The 20,768-nt window shown below is 40.1% G+C and overlaps 1 protein-coding gene across 1 annotated transcript in view; it reads left to right on the forward strand.

The window, feature by feature from the left end:
• MATN2 (matrilin 2) overlaps window positions 1–20,768 on the forward strand; it is a 202,873-nt gene that overhangs the window by 66,998 nt on the left and 115,107 nt on the right. Inside the window, 2 exon segments of the mRNA XM_020968963.2 lie at window positions 1,166–1,605; window positions 1,607–1,736. Coding sequence (XP_020824622.1) covers window positions 1,166–1,605; window positions 1,607–1,736 — 570 coding nt within the window.

The following is a 20,768-nucleotide window of genomic DNA, read 5'->3' on the forward strand; positions in this document are numbered from 1 at the left end:
ATAAGAGGCAAGCAGCTACTGTGGTAAAATATCAATGAAGCTAGTCAGTACTGTCTAGTTGCCAACTCTGAATATAAATCTGGTGCTTTTCCCACCGCACTTCCCTGCCTCTTAATGCTATGGGGCCTCTTCTTATTGGGCTTGGTGCAGAGAACCTTGATTCTGGTACCAACTTGACCATTTACCTGTGTGACTTAAGTAAGTTCCTTCATCTTTGTGCCCCAGTTTCCTCATATGTAAAAAGAGGAGGTTAGGCTGAATGATCTCCATGTTGCCTTCTAGATCCAAATCTATGACTCCATTAGCCAATCATACAGTTTGATGTTCACCATTGCTTAGGAAATAGTGACGAAGCTGTGTAGGGAGCCAAATGTGGAATCACAGGCAATCTGTAGTGCTAGGTCCCAATGAGTGTTAATAATGAATCTCATGAAGTAGTCCCACGTATTTGAAGTTATCATTATTTTACTATATTTTATATATTATTACATTATATAAATATAGTATATTATATAATTATATATATATATATACACACAGTATAAGGAACTATAACATTATATAGTTAGCTATTAAGAGTTATAATTATGTAAAATAGAGTCATTGGTTCCAACCCAATGGAAAATGCAATTTAAATAAAACTTTATCTTCACAGGATTCCTTTTTTTGCATCCTTCAGTACTTCACTGTATGTCAGAGTTCAGAGAGATCTGGATGCTATCACTGCTATGTAGTCCCCCACATTAGTCTGAACTTGACACTTAGTTGGTTGTTCTCTTAGTACGCCTGTCTGTCAAAGATCTTCTTCATTCAGTTATGTTAATACCCATCTATCAGTGCATCACTTGCAAGTGAAGACATTGCCCTCCAGATGTCATTGGTCCTCTTCAAGAGCAAAGGACAAACAGCAACCTACATAGGTTGTGTTTCTCCATTAGAATGTAAGCTCCATGAGGGTAGAAACTGTCCTTTTTGCTTATCACATTGCCTAGCAGATAGTAAGTCTTTATTAAATGCTCTTTTTCTATCTATCTATCCTATCCTATCCCTTTATCTTTATATATCTATATTTAATCTATCTATCTATCTATCTCCATTAATGATAACAAACCCACATATTGTACATAGTGCACTCCTAATCATCTGTGCTTTTCCTTTCTCACAGAAAGTTCATGTGAAAACAAGCAAGCAGACCTTGTCTTCATCATTGACAGTTCCCGCAGTGTGAGCCCCTATGATTTTGCAAAGGTGAAGGAATTCATTGTGACCATCTTGCAGTTCCTGGACATTGGCCCCGATGTCACCAGGGTGGGCCTGATCCAGTATGGCAGCACCGTCAAGAATGAATTCTCACTAAAGACTTTCAAGAGAAAATCTGAGGTGGAGAGAGCCATCAAGAGAATGATGCATTTGGCCACCGGCACCATGACTGGGCTGGCCATCCAGTATGCAGTGAACATCGCCTTCTCTGAAGCTGAGGGGGCTCGGCCTCTTAGAGAAAATGTGCCCCGTATTATTATGATTGTGACGGATGGGAGACCACAGGACCCAGTGGCTGAGGTGGCAGCAAAGGCAAGGAATTCAGGCATCTTGATTTTTGCCATTGGGTGTGGGTCAGGTGGACCACAATACTCTGAAGTCCATTGGGAGTGAGCCTCATGAAGACCACATTTTCCTAGTGGCCAACTTCAGCCAGATTGAAACTCTGACTTCAGTGTTCCAGAATAAACTATGTGGTAAGAAAAGTCTTTATTTCCTGTAGTACAGGTGGCTGCCTTGCCTTCCCTTTCCTGGAGGTCAAGTTCATTTCAAGTATACAGGGGTTTGTGAAATGTCCAAGAAAACTTTTGTTTTTTAACTAAAATGGTTTTCCATTAGTGTTGATAGAAAACCCATTCCCAGAGGCTATGTTCCATAAATCCAATCCAAGAGTGGAAAATAGATCCACTCTATTTTCTTTTTATTGTAATAATGCTATTAATAACAGTAGTAATCACCAACATTGGTATAGCACTTTAAGGTTTGAAAAGCACTTTACATGTGTTATCTAACTTGATTTTTAAAAATTACTCTTCCTTTTGGCTAGGAAGGCCATTTATCTAAGGTGAGCTCTCTCTTCCTTAAAGATTCAACTCAAGCATTGCCTTTTATATGAAATGTTTCCTGATTCCCCAAACAGCTAGTGCCATCCCTCCCAAATTTAACTACCCAATGCCCTCAATTGCTGCCTTCCTAATTAATTTATTTGGTTTATATTTTTCTGTATATATGTATGTATGAGTAACAGTGAGGCAGAGCAGATAGAGGGCTGGCCTTAAAGCCAGGAAAACATGGGTTCTAGTCCTGCCTAAAACGTATTATTGCCTGTGGGACCCTGGGCAAGTCATGTAAGTGCTCTTGGTGCTTTAGGTAATTACAAGGCTGTAACTTGCAGAGAATGTGCTGATCTTCATGGGCAGAGGAAGTTTCCTTACTTACCTAGGAGTTCTGTGCACCAGCAAAATCACACAGGTACAATCCCCCATTAAACTTTAAGCTTCTCATGAACAGGAATTGTTTCATTCTTTGTATTCATGTTCCTAGTGCCCAGTGACTAGCCTAGTGACTGGAACACATTAGGTGCTTAATAAATGCATGGTGGTTGATTAAATTCTCAGAATGCCTTTTCTCTACCTCCTCCCATCACTGTGGCTCCTTCCCTGTAGACAGGAGCAATTCTATTCTCAGGTTTCATCTCTCAATCCCATTTCCCTTTCAACTCCGAGATCCTTGTGTCATCCTTCTTTATTGGCCTTCTCTCTACCCTGTTATTGCTTCCTCTGTTCAACAAACTCCTAGTGTTCCCCTTGCCTGGTTAGGGAAAAGGTGAAAGATGTAGCTTTGATGTCAGGAAAATGGAGAGACAAAGGAGATAGTTTCACTGGAACCAAGGACAGGATCGAGAGCCAAGAAAACAGGAGGAACAGAGAACTTTGGATGAAAAAAATTAGGGAGCCCTGGAGAGAGCCTTTCTAGGAGAAGAGACTTAGAGTCTCAAAATCACAGATGGAGCACTAGGTGGCACCGTGGATAGAGCCCTGGGCCTAGAGTCAGAAAGACTCATCTTCCCTGAGTTCAAATCTGGCCTCAGACACTTACTTTGTAACCCTGGGCAAGTCACTTAGCCCTGTTTGCCTCAGTTTCCTCATCTGTAAAATGAGTTGGAGAAGGAAATGGCAAACCACTCTAATATCTGCCAAGAAAACCCCAAAATGGGGTCACAAAGAGTTGGATGTGACTGAACAACAAAGTCACAGAACTTTAGAGGTAGAAAGGTTCCTTGGCCTAGAGTTAACTGAAACAAACTTCAAAGTTTAACCCTCTCATTTAGGGAAGAGGAAACTGAGGCCCAGGGAGATTAAGTGCTGTTTATCCAAGTTTACACAGGCATGAAGTGTCAGTCACAGGATTTGAACTTAAATACTCTGACTCCAGAACCAGTACTCTTCCTATTGTACCATACTGCCTCCATCAAAACAACATTATAAAGTAAATTCCACCATTGCATATGACATCTTTTATTCTTCAATGTCTTGATGGGTTTCGCTGAAAATTTTTTTCTTCTTTCTCTTTTTCTTTTCTTTTTTTTTTTTGAAGAATTCTTTGTTATTAGGGATGGCTTTCTGGGAAAGAATGAGGATGAGGGCTACGGGGGGAAAATCTGTGTGATAAAAAAAAAAGATATCAATAAGAATATTTTAGAAAGAAAAAAAATCAATTCAACCACACCACTGAATGCCATCTAGTCTAAATTATAAATTAGAAAAGAATCCCTACTATAACATACCTGACAAATGGTCACTTAGCTTCAGTCTGAAGACCTCCAGTGAAAAGAACCCCACTCCTTCTTAAGGCAGCCAGAGAGATGAGAAGGCTGCCATAAATTTCTCTTCTCCCTGCCCCATCCCATTTTGCTGGTACCAGAGCTGCTTCCCTCTCCTTTTCTCCACCAGGCAGCTGAACCCTACTACATTTCAATCTCTGGACACTAGAAGCATGTAGCTTGGTTTTTTGAAACAGTATGTCAGTGTCGGAGTCAACCAATCAGCAAATATTTATTACGTTCCTGCTATGTGTCAGGTACTATGCTCAGGACTCGGTGTACAAATTTTAAAAATAAAGCAATCCCTATTCTCAAGTGGTTCCTGTCCCTAACTTCTGCCAGGAGATGGTGGTGAGGAAGGTTGGTGGATTGGTGGGGAGGAATTTCTTAATAATAAACCATTTGTCTCACTTTATGCTCAGTAGTTTTTGCATGGTGAATAATGGTTTGTTATTTTCCAAAAGTGAAAAATGACTCTTGATCAATCTAATCTGCCTTGAGGAAGGTAAGAGATGTTTGTTTATACACTGTTGTGCTGCCTTCTCTGGATGTCCAAGTCCTGCTTGGCAGGTGCTCTGTCTTAGCAAGTAAAGAGCATTATCAGTTTCAAAAAAGGCTTTTTAAGGATTCCCACTGGAGTGTTTAAAGCCCTTTAAATGAAAGAATAAGTAAATGAATGAATGAATGAATGAATGAAACAAAAAGCATTTATTAAGTGCTTACAATGTGCAAAGCACTATTGTAAGCACCTGAGATGCAAATAGAAAAGCCAGATGGTCCCCGTTCTCAAGGATCTCACTTCTTCAGCTAAAAGTCAGATGAAAAGGCCCCATGATACTCACGGTGAAGCAGCAAAGCAGATGGTAAAGCATCTTCTATAGTGACATTTTCACTGATAAAACCATCTGCATTTCTGATGTGGGACTATTTAACAGGATTTTGGTGGCAATAACTTTCATTTCTGGGTCTTTGGAAGCTGTGGCTGCTGAGGAGGCAGAGGCTACACCTTTATTTTTTCCAGTTAATAGTATTTTTTCCCAATTACATGTAAAGATAGCTTTCAACATTCACTTTTATAAGATTTTGAGTTACAAGTTTTTTCTCCCTCCCTCTTTCCCTTCTCCTCTTCCCAAGATGGCAAGCAATCTGATGTAGGCTATACATGTACAATCATATTAAACATATTTCCACATTGGTCATATTGTGAAAGAAGAACCAGAACAAAAGGGGAAATCCATGAGAAAGGAAAAAGAGAGAGAGAGAAAATGGTATGCTTCTATCTGCATTCAGACTCCATAGTTCTTTCTCTGGATGTGGATAGCATTTTCCATCATGAGTCTTGGAATTGTCTTAGATCATTGTATTGCTGAGAAGAGCTAAGTCTATCAAAGTTGGTCATCGCACAATGTGGCTGTTACTATGTATAATGTTCTCCTGGTTCTGCTCACTTCACTCAGCGTCAGTTCATGTAAGTCTTTCTAGGTTTTTCTGAAGTCCTCCTGCTTCTCATTTCTTATAGCACAATAGTATTCCATTACATTCATATACCACAACTTGTTCAGCCATTTCCCAATTGATGGCCATCCCCTCAATTTCCAATTCTTGGCTACCACAAGAAGAGCTGCTATAAATATTTTTTGTACATGTGGGTCCTTTTCCCTTTTTATGATCTCTTTGGGATACAGACCTACTAGTGGTATTGTTGGATCATAGGGTATGAACAGTTTTATAGAGGCTATACCTTTAGAGGAAGCTGCCAGGTCTCATCTCTGCAAGGGTTGAGTTCTTAGATGATAACTTTGACTGAGCTGGAAGCAGGGCCAGAGGTCACTGATATTAGAGAAGCTCTTGGGCCCAAGGCCCTGAGCTGTTTCCATGGCAGTCTGAGGGGAGCTGGTGGTAGTAGTTTGACCTGCCTGACACATACAATTTTCTGTCTCTCCCCTACGTGCTTTGCTGCTTCAACTAGGCAGGCTTGTCTGCCCTGGGGGTGTTGGTGGTCAGTTGGTAGGAGTGGCTGCCCCCTTCTTCCCTGGATGATAGTTGTGGGGGCTGTGGTGGAAGCAGTCTGGGAGGTATTGCTATTCCAATGGCATTTTGGTTTATTTATCCATTAAAGGCAGTCGGTTAGTGGTTAGTGTTGATGGTGGTGAGGCTGGCAGATCCGTTCCCCACAGAGCTAGATAAAGCTTCTTAGTTATGGAATAGCTTGCCTAAGGAAGTAATGAGTTTCCCTTCTTGGCTCTGCTCCTGACTTTCTGGTCTTCAAAATCACGTCTTTCCTTCTGTCTCATCAATTGGTTGGCAGTGTAAGACCAATTAGCCCCTTCTCTCATGGTTGATAGTTGTGGGGGCTGGGCTAAAGCAGAACTTCCCTCAGTCCCTGGGGCCTCCTGACCCTGGAACATCCAACCACCTTTGCAGACTTTTCACTCTGCACTAGTCCCTTGCCAGGTCAGCTTTTCTTCTCTCATTGGTGAGTTCCTCCTGGAGCCTCTTTTATGAAAGGACTGAGGCTGGTCAGTCTTCATTCCCCTCTTTGCTCTGCTCCTGACTTTCTAGACTTTAAAACTATGCCCCTCTGGGAACCTTCATTCTTCTTCCCTCCACATCCCAGACCTTTCAAGTTCTCTTCTGTGTGTTGTCTTCCCCCATTAGAATATAAGCTCCTTGAGGGCAAGAATTATCTTTATTTTTGTTTATATTTGTATCCCCAGTGCTTAGCACAATGCCTTATTTCCTTCCTTCAATCACTTGAGGTCTTCAAGTAGAAGCTGAATGACCACATCTTGGGGAGATTTCTACTGAGGTCAGGGTTGGACTAAAGGATCACTGAGTTGGGTCATCTTCCAACTCTAAGAGTCTGTGAAGCTTATTTTTTTTAATCCTGCAAAATTGATTTTACAAAAGAGGTATCATAAAAGAGAAAAGAGTTTTTTCCCATGTGTCCCTTGGGAAGCATTCAAAGTGGGTAGCTTCCTGGGGTTCCCCTAAAGATCATTATTTTTGCTGTGTACTGTTAATATATGAGTAAAGGAGACTGGAAAAAATATATTTGGTAGAATCCTTCAAAACTATTTTCAAGGTTTATTGCTTTAAATGACTTCTGAAGAATTTACAATCTTTCTTTCCTGGAATATTAAAAAAGCAATTGATTCAGTAATAGCTTTGTTTATTCATTTGGATTGGAAACTTTAAATGGAGGTGCTTTTTTTTTTTTAAATAACCATTCTGGTGTTAGCAAAGAAACAAATCTCAAAGTAATATGACAAGGCTAACCAGATAGCCCAACCTTCCCATAGCCTTCAATATTGACTTTTCTGTAGACTTTTTCCTACCTTCTCTTACAATGAGACAGAAAACCTAAGAGGCATCTTGTCCATCACATTCTTTTCAGTGTAGAAACTCAGTGTTAACTGAGGTGAAATCTTATTTATAAGGATAGGACTTAGGATTTCATTGGTATAGGGAACTCCTAGATGGGAAAACTCCTTCTACCAATGCAGACCAGCCCCTTCTCTGTAACCCCTAGTCTTAAGAGAGTTTCCTAGAGTAGAAATGTCATACATATGGTCCACTGGCTGCATGCAGCCTGCAAAATTCCCAAGGACAGCCAGAACCAGATAAAAATGGAAGTCAAAATGTGGGTGATAGGGATCCTTATGTATGATTTAGTGGTCCCAATTTCTGTTTGACTTTGACACCACTAACCTAGAGTGCTGTAACTTACCCAGGGTCACACAGCCAGTGTGAGTCAGAGGCAGGTGTTCATCACTTGAAGGGTGACTTTCTATCTCCTAAGCTATGCTACTCAGGAAATGAAAACTGCTTTCAGAGAACACAGGCTGCTCTGTAACAACTACCTTGCCTTGCAGAAGCTGGTGCAATCTTTAGGTTGTTTCAAGAAAAGTTAAAACCCTATTGGGCAAAAGAAGAAAATAGTCCTCTGCCCCTCCCCCTGCTCCTCCACTTTCGCAAGTGAGACAGACCCTTCACTCCAGTTCTGAAGTCCTAAACAAGTAGCCCAAAATGGCCTGCTATGAACCTAAGTAGGTAGGATTTTGAAAGCAAAGAAACCTTTTAGGAGCCAATGTTTAATTCCAGTATGTTCCTGTTGCCTTAATTCAGGGTGTTATGTCACAAGCCAGCAGCCAAAATACCCAAGATGTGTGGCCAGATGCTCTGAGGCACTAGCATTCCGAACAGATGTTTCCCAGCTTTGGCTTTCAGTCCACTTAATACATAACAGCTGTGGGTATTCCCAAGGCCCAGAGTATCAAGCATGAGATCTCTGGGGTCTATAAGAAGCCAGTCTTCTAGACTTACACCCCAAAGGCCCAGTCTAGGCATAGGCTAGTCAGCTGGGTGGTACAGTGCATAGAGTCTTGGGCTTGGAGTCTGGAAGACCCAAATCCTGACTCAGACACCTTCTAGTTGCATGACCCTGGGCAAGTCATTTAACCTCTTTCACCTACAGTTTCCTCCTCTATAAAGTAGGGATAATAATAGTTCCTACCTCACAAGGTAGTTGGAGGATCAGATGAGATCATGTGTAAGGTGCTTTGTAAACTTGAAGGACTATATGAAAGCTAGCTATTATTATTGTAGGCTGGTACCTTAAGGATCAATGTCTGGGAATCACTGAATCCCAGAATCTTAGCTCTGGAATGGACCTCATTATCACAGGGGAGGGGATGTTATGGCTAGAAGGTATAAAGCAATTGTGACATATGGGAGGCTGAGTTCCAGGAATTTAGACTTCATCCAATACTGTGTTTATGGTTCTGTTGCTTCTTGCAATTTTTGTTAGGGGCTCCCTCAACATACTCATAGGTAGCCCTGTTATCAGCACCCAGAGTTTATAAAGCTTATTATGTGTTGTGCTAGGTTCTGGGGATACAACAATGAATAAAACACAATCCCTGTCCTCGAGGAACTTATACCCTAACAAGGTGCATAAGGGGAATGAAAAGTTGAAATATAACTTAGGACAAGAGTTCTTAACCTGAGGCCCATTATCTTTTTTAAACAAATATTTTGATTACTATGTTTTAATATAATTGACTTTCTGTGTATTTCAAAGGAATACTTTGTTGTCCATATTTTTCATGCATTTAAAAATATTATTCAGAGAAGGAGTTGTAGGCTTCACCAGACTGCCAAAGGGGGTCTGTGACATAAAAAAGTTAAGAACCCCTGACTTAGAATGTGATTAATATATAGAAAAGATCTGAGACATTTAGATCTCTTGCAGGTGGGGAGATGGAATCTGGAAAGGGAAGAAGAATTTCAAGAGGTAGGGATGGGATTGAGAAGTATGGGTTTGGCCGTAGTAAATGGTTTGAAGAAAGACATGGCGGTAGGAACAGAATGAATGGATTTGAGGAATGGCGAGAGGATCCAGTTTGGATGGAATATAGAGTTTGTGAAATTGATTAGTAAGAAAGGAAAGTGGAAAAGCAGGGTTATAGGTTTAGGACCAGAAGGAACCTTGAAGGCCATTTTGCTGATAAGAAAACTGAGGCCCATAAAAAAGTGACATACTCAAAATCAAATAGGTAGTAAGTGGCAGATCCACTTATGACCAGGTCAATTTGTGAAAGGCCCTCCTAAAAGGAGAAGGTTGTAATCATGTATGTATGTATGTTACACACACACACACACACACACACACACACACACGACTTTGACAGTATTGTAAAAATGAATTAGGCTTGAGGTAATAAGAGCACTAATTAATTAATATTTAAATTAATAATTAAATGGAAGGATAGCTTTGATTCAGGGATCATTCAAGTATCTCAGATTTCTCTGTGCTTACTACACACTCTCATTTGTATGATAATATTGGATATTGTTCATCAAAGACCTCTTCACTACCTCGCCAAAACTGGAGGAGGTGACCCTGGTTTCTCAAAAGCTATGTCAGCTTTCCCATGCTGGGAAGGCTTCATGTTTGGCTCCAGCAGCAATTCATAGTCTACTTCCCAAGAACTGGCCTGGCTAAGTAAAGAGAGGTTCATTTTCAATAGACTGACCACTTGGTGATGAATTCTTTGCCCACAGAAACCCATGGAGAAAAGACAAATTCAAAACGGCTCCTGGTCTTGTTTGGTACAACAGCAATAGCAGTGGTAAAAAGGGGACCATTTTTAGACCATCTATAAACATTAACTTTGTTCTTGGTGCTCTAAATGAATTCTTTGTCCAATGACCAACAACTACTGGGCATACTTCTAGAGGGACTGATTGATTCATTGAGACAAAAAAGAAGATAGAAGAAATTTGCAGCAAAACAGAAGAATAGCTCACAGTTTTCCTTGGAGAGGTAAATCAAGGAGTTGGCAGATTTGGTTTATCATGTATCCAAAGGCAGCAAGAAACATCATTTCATGGGACATTTGTTCATCTCATACTGCAGTGCTTATGGTAAGAGTTTGAGAAACAACCATCATGATAACAATTGCAGTTTATGTACCATGTTATGTTACAGAGGAGAAAGAGGTAGAAAAATTCTGAAAAAAAAATCATTTAAACCTTCCAAATTGGGTCTTCAAAGAGAGACTAAAAGAATACTTGGTAGGAGATGTTGGGAAAGTGGGAATTCTTGCTCTGCTATGAGTCTGACTTGCCAGAATCTGATTAAAATGTCATTGAAAAATGTTTAACAAAATAAATAAAAATATAATACAATATATATTTTTTAAAACCTTCTAAATTAAATTTGTAGGAATACAAACAAGAGTTTTCCCAGGATAGGCAGGCAGAGTGGGTTGTGATTCACATCATTGTTGGGCATTCCCAAATCAAAAAGATTGAAGATCCATTTGAGTATATTTTAATACTCAGTTACTTCTATTAAAAGGTGGAAGTAGATGAGGCACAGGAAATTTATGTTGGAGTATATGGATCAGGAACAAGAAATGAGAGAAGCCAAACACTTGCAGAATGCCCAGAAGCCTCACACCTAAAGAATTGTAGATGGAGTCCTAGACCTGGAGTTAGGAAGACCTGTGTTCATATCCTTCTCAGGTACTTACTAATTGTGTGACCCTAGACAAGTCATTTAACCTCTCAGCCTCAGTTCCTCATCTGTAAAATAAGGGTGATAGACTTTATGACCTCTGAGTTCCCTTCTGTCTCTGTATAACGATCCTATATATCATGAATGTGTTCTTCAGGGAAAGAATCGAAAGGTAGTGGGTATGACAAGCAACAAATAATGTTACGAAAATTGAAATTGATTTTATTTGAAGAGATGGAAAATGACTCATTACTAGGGTGGGAGTAATTCCTAAATCAGTTATCCATACACAGTTAAGCCACTGACTTGGTAGAGTAAAATTCTAAATTAAAATAACATTAGAAGAAAAGTGAGGAAGAGATATGGGATATAATCCAAATAACTCTAACTTGACCTTTTTAAACAAGTTATCAATGTGAAAAGGGGGAAATGGATGAAAGAAAGGACGTTGACACCAATTATAATAGTTTAGTGCAGAAGTTTTATTTTTAACCAGACCTGTGATTTCATTGGTGTACAAGGCTTTCCTTGAGAAACTTCCTCTAACAATACAAACTGACTTCATCTACACTTCTTATAGTCTTATAGAGGTTCCTGGGGAAGTTAAGTGACTTTCCCAGGGTCACACAATAAGTAAATGTAATAACAAGGACTTCAACTCATGCCATACAGATTCTGGAGATGGTTCGCTAACTACTATGCCACTCACAGTTTAACTAATATAAATCATTTGCCAGAATGAAGGGAATCAAAGAGTCTAAAAACCCTGTTAGTGAGCAAGCACTGGACTTATTTGCCAAAAGGAAAGAAGTGGCAGCCAAGGCCAACATTGATTTCAGACATAAACTTGTCTGTAAAATCCTATTAAGAAGTATGATGGAAAATTATGAAGGATATCACCTAATAAAAATAGATAGAAGCAATGGAGAGTAAAGCCAGTTTGAAGAAAACCTGGCAAGAGACCCAACTAAGCAAAGTCACATCAAGAGTATTTGTGGATAAAACTGAAAGGACAAAACACAGATAAATGATGAAAAAGATCCGTTTTGCATAGAACACTGGACTTGGAATCAAGAGTTCAAATCTGGGGGGCAGAGCCGAGATGGTGGAGTAAAAGCAGTGACTTGCTGGAGCTCTTCCCCAAACCCCTCCAAATACCTGTAAAAAATAGCTCTAAACAAATTCTAAAGCAGCAGAACCCACAAAAAGACAGAGTGAAACAAATTTCTAGCCCAAGACAACCTGGATGATTGATTAGAAAGGTCTATCATGCCACAGGCTGGGAAAGAAATGCAGTTCAGCAGAAGCATGCAGGCAAAACAGGCCTCAGCGAACCAGGAGCAGGCCTCAGAGAACTGAATCACAGGTAGCTGTGGTGGTTTCCAGACTTCTCAACCTTCAAATGCCAAAGAGAATTTAGAAGGTCAGTAGGAAAAGTCTGTGACTGCAATGAGAGAGAAGCTCCATCCCAGCCCCAATCCTGGCACAGCCCCAGGGAAGGGTCTGCTTCCTGAGCTCGGCCCACAGACAGAATGGGAATTGAGTGGCTAATCAGAGGGGGATTGCAGGAATCTCTTTGCTGGTGCTGAGGCAGGATTATCTTGCTTTGCCTATGCTTGGATCTGGGTCACAGTTCTGGATGGTGGTCCTAGGGCAAGGAGGAAAGCTGGTGTGGTGGAGCTTGTAGGGGCAGTACAGAGAAAATCCTCCTCACAGTTTCAAGGCAGAAAAGAGTGCTTGTGGTCACCCATAGACCAGAGCACAGGCCAGAAAAGGAATAAACTCCTTGCCTTTGATCTTACAACCTTGGAAGAACTGAAAATTTACAGGCCCTAGAAGTATCTCTGAAAACAGCTGCACAAAACCCCCATAGCTTGGGACAGTACATTCTTCCACACTGGAAACAGACCCCCAACCTTAACAAAGAGTTTATAACTCAAGTAATTGGCTGGGATCATATGTAAACTTTGCAAAAAAGGTCAGATCATAGAGTCTTTCTTTGGTGACAAAGATGATCAAAACATACAACCAGAAGAAGGCAACAAAGTCAAAGTTCCTACATCCAGAGCCTCCAAGAAAAATATGAATTGGTCTCAGGCCATGGAAGAGCTCAGAAAAAACTTTGAGAAGCAAGTAAGAGAAGTAGAGGAAGAACTGGGAAGAGAAATGAGAGTGATGCAAGAAAATCAGGAAAAACAAGTCAACAGCTTGCTAAAGGTCACCCAAAAAATGCTGAAGAAAATAACACCTTAAAAAATAGCCTAATCCAAATGGCAAAAGAGGTCCAAAAAGCCAATGAGGAGAATACCTTAAAAAACAGAATTGGCCAAATGGAAAAGGAAGTCCAAAAGCTCACTGAAGAAAATACTTCCTTAAAAATTAGAATGGAGCAAATGGAAGCTAGTGACTTTATGAGAAATCAAGACATTGTAAAACAAAACCAAAAGAATGAAAAAATAGAAAACAATGTGAAATATCTCATTGGAAAAAAACTGACCTGGAAAATAGATCCAGGAAGAGATATTTTAAAATTATTGGACTAGCCATGATCAAAAAAAGAGCCTAGACATCATCTTTCAAGAAATTATCAAGGAAAACTGCCCTGATATTCTAGAACCAGAGGCAAAATAGAAATTGAAAGAATCACCAATCACCTCCTGAAAGAGATCCCCAAAGGAAAACTCCTAGGAATATTGTAGCCAAATTCCAGAGTTCCCAGGTCAAGGAGAAAATATTGCAAGCAGCCAGAAAGAAACAATTCAAGTATTGTGGAAACACAATCAGGATAACACAAGATTTAGCAGCTTCTACATTAAGGACCAGAGGGCTTGGAAATAATATTCAGAGGCAAAGGAGATAGGATTACAACCAAGAATCACCTACCCAGCAAAACTGAGTATAATCCTTCAGGGAAAAAATGGTCATTCAGTGAAATAGAGGACTTTCAAGCATTCTTGATGAAAAGACCAGAGCTGAATAGAAAATTTGACTTTCAAATACAAGACTCAAGAGAAACATGAAGAGGTAAACAGGAAAGAGAAATCATAAGGGACTTATTAAGGTTGAACTGTTTACATTCCTACATGGAAAGATGATATTTGTAACTCATGAGACCTTTGTCAGTATTAGGGTATTTGGAGGGGAAAAAATTGTATGCATGTATAGATAGATAGAGGGTACAGGGTGAGTTGAAGATGAAGGAGTGATATCTAGAGAATAAAATTAAGGGGTGAGAGAGGATTATACTGGGAGAAGGAGAAAGGGAGAGGTAGAATGGGGTAAATTATCTCACATAAAACAGACAAGAAAAGGCTTTTACAGTGGAGGGGAAAGGGGGAAGGTGAGAGGGAATGAGTGAATCTTATTCTCATTGGATTTGGCTTAAGGAGGGAATAACATACACACTCAATTGGGTATGGAAATCTATCTTACCCTACAGGAAAATAGGGGGGAAGGGGATAAGAGAGCAGGGAAATGATAGAGGGGAGGGCAGATTGGGGTGGGGGTAATCAGAAGCAAACACTTCTAAGGAGGAGCAGGGTCAAAAAAGAAAATAGAATAAAGGGGTGGGATAGGATGAAGGGAAATATACTTAGTTTTTCACAACATGACTACTATGGAAGTGTTTTGCATGACTACACATGTATAACCTATATCGAGTTGCTTGCCTTCTCAATAAGGGTGAATGGGTAGGGAGAGAGGGAGAAAATTTGGAACCCAAAGTTTTAAAAACAAATGTTGAAAATCGTTTTCACATGCAACTAGGAAATAAGATATACAGGCAATGGGGTATAGAAATCTATCCTGCCCTATAGGAAAATAGAAGGGGAAGAGGATAAGAGAAGGGGAGGAGATAGAAGGGAGGGTAGATTAGGGGAAGGGGTATTCAGAATGCATGCCATCTTGGGGTGGGGGAGGGACAAGATGGGGAGAAAATTTGGAACTCAAAATCTTGTGGAAGTGAATGTTGAAAACTAAAAATAAATAAATTAATAAAACAAAAAAAATGAACATATTCAAATTTTAAAAAAGAGTTCAAATCCTACCTCAGACACTTACTAGGTGGAGCAAGTCACATAATCTCTCTCAGCCTCAGTTACCTCATCTCTAAAATGGGGATAACATTTAAAGGGTTGTTGCAATGATCAGATGAATTAGCATCTGCAGAGCCCTTTGCAAATGTAAAAAGTGCCTTATAAATGCTAGCTATCATCATCATCATCCTTGTTATTATTTTCACTCTCAAGGACAAAAGAGCTACCATTTGTTGGCTAAGGTCATAGTCCTGGCTTCTACATATCCATAGCTTATATAGAAGGTAGAAATGGCCCTGAGGAGACCAAAGACAGGAAGAATACTGGACTAGGCTGAGTATACCCAAAGGATGTGTTCATATTGGGCTGGGCGTGGGTGAGAGGAGAAGGATGATACAATTTTAAGAGTATTGAGAGATCAGGCAGTTAGGTGTCACAGTAGATAGAGTACGGGCCCTGAAATCAGGAGGGCCTGAGTTCAAATCCAGCCTCAGAACAAACACTTAACACTTACTAGCTGTGTGACCCTGGGCAAGTCACTTAACCCCAACTGCCTTAAAAAAAAAAAAGAGTATTCAGGGATCAATACTCAAAGAACCTGAAGGAGGGGAAGATACCAAAGACACAGGGGAAAAAACCTTGAACCTTAGTATTCTTACCCAAAAAAGGAGACCAAGAGAACGTCAACAACTATCAGCCTATATGCCTTTCCCCAATCTGTATAACATTTTTATGAGAATAATCTACTCATACATTTAAGGCATCTTTGATGAGAGCATTAGAAAGGAGCAAACTGTGATTCATGAGTAATATGGGAAAATGTACTGAGTGCAGGATTCCACTGCATTTATTGTATTTGCCAAATATAAATAAGTGTTTGATGTGGTACAACAAGATGCTACCTTAAAAGGTCTCCTGTCCCTTGCAAATGTCTAAATTATCTAAGATTCATTGAGAAATATAATAACAGAGATAAACTTGTTTGATGACTCTCAGGCATGAAACAGGGAGACATATGCGTACTGAAGGTGTTCACCATAGCCATGGAGGAAATACAGTGTTGACTATGAGAGACATTCCACCCAGATAGTGCTTCTATTGCAGATTGCAGGATGATAGGGACCTTAGAGGCAATCAAGTTGAACTTTACAGATAAGGAAGCTGAGGCTAAGAGCAGTTGAGTGACTTGCCAGGGTCACAGATCTAGTATATTTCTGAGGCAAGATTTGAACCCAGGTAGTCCTGATTCCACGCCCAGCCCTCTATCCACTGTGCTGATTACATGAACCCCTAGAATATTGTACAACCTCCTTGATGAGATCTGTAACTATTCAAAAGCATGTGGCCCAGCTATCCATCCAGAAAAAACAGCGTAGGTCAAGACTTCCTACTGCCTTGACTAACAATAATATGCAATTAGATGGAAAATGAATTTAACTCATCCATTAGTGTATTTACATATGCATATAACTGATATATGTTTATATGTATGTGGGTATATATGTGGGCATGTACACATGTATTTATATGTGTATGTGTATGCATATATGTATATACATGTATACATACATGTATATACATGCATATATACATATACCCAATATATACATACACATATACATATGTGTGTATGTATATACAGAGCAACTAAGTGGTGCACTGGACAGAGCACCAGACCCAGAGTCAGAAACATCTGAGTTCAAATGTGACCTCAGATACTTACTAGCTGTGTGACCCTGGGCAAGTCACTTAACCCTGATTGCCTCAGTTTCTTTATCTATAAAATGGGGTCATATTGGAGAGGGAAATGGCAAACCAACCCAGTATCTTTGCCAATAAAAACCCATGGACAAATCCATGGGGTCCTGAAGAGTCAGACACAACTAAACAACTCAACAACAACAATAACTGTATGTATATGTACACACACACACATACACACAGAGCTATATACACATAGGCAGATTGTGTAAATGGACAGTAAATTGGGTCCATTTAACATGAAGAAGACAGCAGGCTAGCTTTCCTTTAGGAAATTGCAAAATTCTTTTAATGACTCCTGACTTCTTGAAATTTAAGCTTGTCTTTTTAAAAGCAATATTCTGCTGGTAGTGTTGTTTGGCTACAAGTCATAAAACACTACATCCTTTGCAGGATTGAAAAATGAGTATCACCCAGAAAGAGATGGGGAAGAACATGGTGGGTGGGTGTAAATTGTAAGACTTAATGAACAAAAAATTACAAAGGAGAACTGAAGCAAAGGATGACATCAAATAAGCATGTGAACAAAAAATATGGGCGGGGAATGGGAACCGTGAGGCATGGCAGATGATCAGCCCTTCTGCTTCACTGGGGTCTTTACAATCTCAAGAGAAAATGAGGAAAGACCCTGGAATACTGGGAAGACTCCCTTTGGTGAACTTTTGGAAGTTCATGGAAAGAGTCCTTCCGGATGGGCAGAATTGGATTCAAGTATTTAAGATTATTTTATTACACAGAATGATGGAACCTCAAAGATGGAAGGGGCCTCAGAGGCCATGTATTGGCTCAACTCTATCTATACAAGAAACTTCTCTATTCTAGCCCTGCAAATAAGATCATCTACCCTTTGCTTGAAGATTTGTAGAAAATTTGCTAGAAGATTTGCTTGGGGACCCCCCTGAAGAAGTCTGGTCCTTTTTTGGACAGACAGCTGTCAAAGCTAAAAAATTCCCTACAACAAGCCAAAATCTGTTTTTCTGTGACTTCCACACATTGTTCTTGCCTTATCCTTATGGATCCCTTTGGAAGTCTAGGGAAGCCTATGGACTCTTTCTTGGAGTAATATCTTTAAATCCATAAAATAAAGTATGACAAAAGAAATACAGTTATCAAAATATTAAAAAAGAAACAAGTGGGTTCAGAGGCCCTGAGATAAAGATCCTGCCCTAAGACTAAGCAAAATAAAGTCTAAACATTCTAATTCGTCATGTATTCAAAGACTACTGCTCCATACCTCTGAGGCAAATGGGGGGAAAGTTGTTAACAAAGGAGAAAACTCAAGCAAAGATGGTTTAAGTAACTTACCCAAAGTCACACACTTAGCCAGTGGGCAAAAGCTGTATTTAATTTTCCTTTGCTTTCTCCAAATGCCTCTTTTTTAATGGAGAGCTTGTTTTTCTTCTTTAAATAAAATGTTTTCAGTCATTGAGCATTTTTTTCTCCCTTTTGACTTCCCCTCACCCACTGAGGAAAAAAAAGGAAAGAAGAAAGGAAGGAAGGAAAGAAAGGTGGGAGGGAAGGAAGGAAGGAAGGTGAGGGAGGGAGGAAAAAAGGAATGAAAGGTGGGAGGGAAGGAAGGAAGGAAGAAAAGAAGGATAGAAGAAAGGAAGGAAAGAGGGAGAGAAGGAAACAAGAGAAGGAAGGAAAGAAGAAAGGGAAGGAAGAAGGGAGGGAGTAAGAAAAGATGGGAAGGAAGGAAGGGAGAAAGGAAAAGGATGAGGGAAGGAGGGAGGGAGGGAAGCAAAGGAGGGAAGGAAGGAAAGAAAAAAGAAAAGGAGAGAGGGAGAAAAGAAAAGCAGGAGAGAAGGAGAGAAAGGAGGGAGGAAGGAAAGAAGGAAGGAAGAAAGGGAGAATTCATACGATATAAACATAATGAAGAAAAACAAATTACCTTTTGACTAATTATGTGATATGTGAAGGTCTGTGATTTCATCAGTATGGGTAGCTAGTGGAAGAGCTAAACCAGGCAATCTGGCACCTGGGGCGAATTCAGTTAAGTAAGGTGCATAAGGTATGATCACACATGCATGGTTGAGAGAGTCCCAAGACAGGAATCATGGGAGTTAAAAAAGATTAAAGACCTGGGAGGCCAAGATGTTTGAAAGGGATAAGAAACTGAGGTGGAGAAGTCTGGGAGCTGTCTATTAAACTCATTGGAAAGAGAGATAGTGACCCAGAGGTCCTCAGATAGAACAGTAAAGATCTGGATGGATGGATTCAGCTTTAAAGGAAGAGAGGCTGGTGCTGAGTGATGATGGCAAAGAGATTTGAACATGGCAGTGGGGTGCAATGACTGTCCCTCTTTCCTATGAATTCTCAAGAGGAATTGGGAGGAAATAGAAGGAGCAGGAAAAAGCAAATGATAAAGGTTGACAGAGAGGGTGATAACTAGAATAGATAGCCCCTCCTCAGAAGAGAAAGGGAATAATAGCTTCAACAAAAAAAACTTTTCCTCACCTCCCTTATCTCACACACTGATTTCTCATTTTTATAATCAATTTATTTATTTTTAGTTTTCAACATTCACTTCTATAAGATTTTGAGTTTTCTATTTTCTCCCCCTCCTTCTCCTTCCCCCTCCCCAAGACAGAATGCAATCTGATATAGGCTCTACTTATACATTCATGTTAAGTGTATTTTCACATTAGTTATGATGTAAAGAAGAATTAGAACTAATGGTAGGAACCATGAGAAAGAAGAAACAACAACAACAAAAACAAAAGAAAAGGAGACTAAATAGCATGCTTCCATCTGCATTCAGACTCCGAAGTTCTTTCTCTGGATGTGGATAGTGTTTTCCATTGTGAGTCTTTTGCAATTGTCTTGCATTGCTCAGAAGAGCTAAGTTAGTCATTGCCCAATGTAGCTATTACTGTGCACAACGTTCTCCTGGTTCTGCTCACTTTGCTCAGCATCAGTTCACATAAGTCCTTCCAGGTTTTCTGAAGTCGTCCTGCTTCTCATTTCTTATAGCACAACAGTAGTCCATTACATTCATATACCACAACTTGTTCAGCCATTCCCCAATTGATGGGCATCCTCTCAGTTTCCAATTCTTGGCCACTACAAAAAGAGCTGCTATAAATACATGTGGGTCCTCTTCCCATTTTTAAGATCTCCTTGGGATACAGACTTAGAAGTGATATTGTCAGACACTAATTTCTCAATGAGCAAAGGAGGAATCAAAAAGCAACAATCAATCAATCCATCAATGAATCAACAAATATTTACTAAGCATGTTACCAGGCCTGTGCTAGATACTGGGATTACAGGTACAAAGAGTGAAACAATCCCTGCCTGCAGTGAGTTTACATTCTAATGGGGAAAAAAACAAGTGCATATAAAATATATATGTGCAGCATAAATATAAAGTGAATGAATGCAAATGTATGCAAAGTCATTCAATGTTAGGTAGTTTGGGAGGGAGGGCACTATTGCGAGCACCATTCCTATGTTCTTGGCCAATGGCTTGTCCTCCTTGGGGATGCATGCCTAGAGAGTCTTTGTCTTAGAGATCCATTACCCCTCTAACCTGCCTTTGTAGGAGAGCATTAGAGTAAGGAAAGTGGAAGACTGGGCCTGTGATACAGTATGATCCATATAAATGAAACTGGCAAACATGGAATCTGTGGACAAAGCCCCACATAGGGGATCAAGACCTGGTCTCACATCCCCGCACTGCCGCTTATTACCTGTGTGACCATGGGTGAGCCACTTTGTTTCTCCCACCCTCAGCTTTCTCATAGTTAGGCATCAAGGTGGTTCAACAGTTAGAGCTCTGAACCTGGAGTAAGGAAAACCTGAGTTGATTTGGCCTTAGACACTTCCTAGCTATGTGACCCTGGGCAAGTCACCTAACCACTGTCTGCCTCACATTCCGCACTGTAAAATGGGGGTAATAATAGTACCTCCCTACTAGGGTTATCATGAAGGTCAAATGAGATAATATTCAGAAAGTACTTTGCAGACCTTACAACTCTGTATAAATGCTATCTATTGTTAAGACCTTTAGAATGAGGGGGGTTGCACTAGATGACCTCCAAAGAAAGGATGGGAAGGCATATGGCCCTCAAGATGACAGTAGGAG

The sequence above is a fragment of the Phascolarctos cinereus genome, unplaced genomic scaffold (genome assembly GCF_003287225.1).
Source record: "Phascolarctos cinereus isolate Bilbo 61053 unplaced genomic scaffold, phaCin_HiC Scaffold_4;HRSCAF=312, whole genome shotgun sequence".
NCBI lineage: Eukaryota > Metazoa > Chordata > Mammalia > Diprotodontia > Phascolarctidae > Phascolarctos > Phascolarctos cinereus.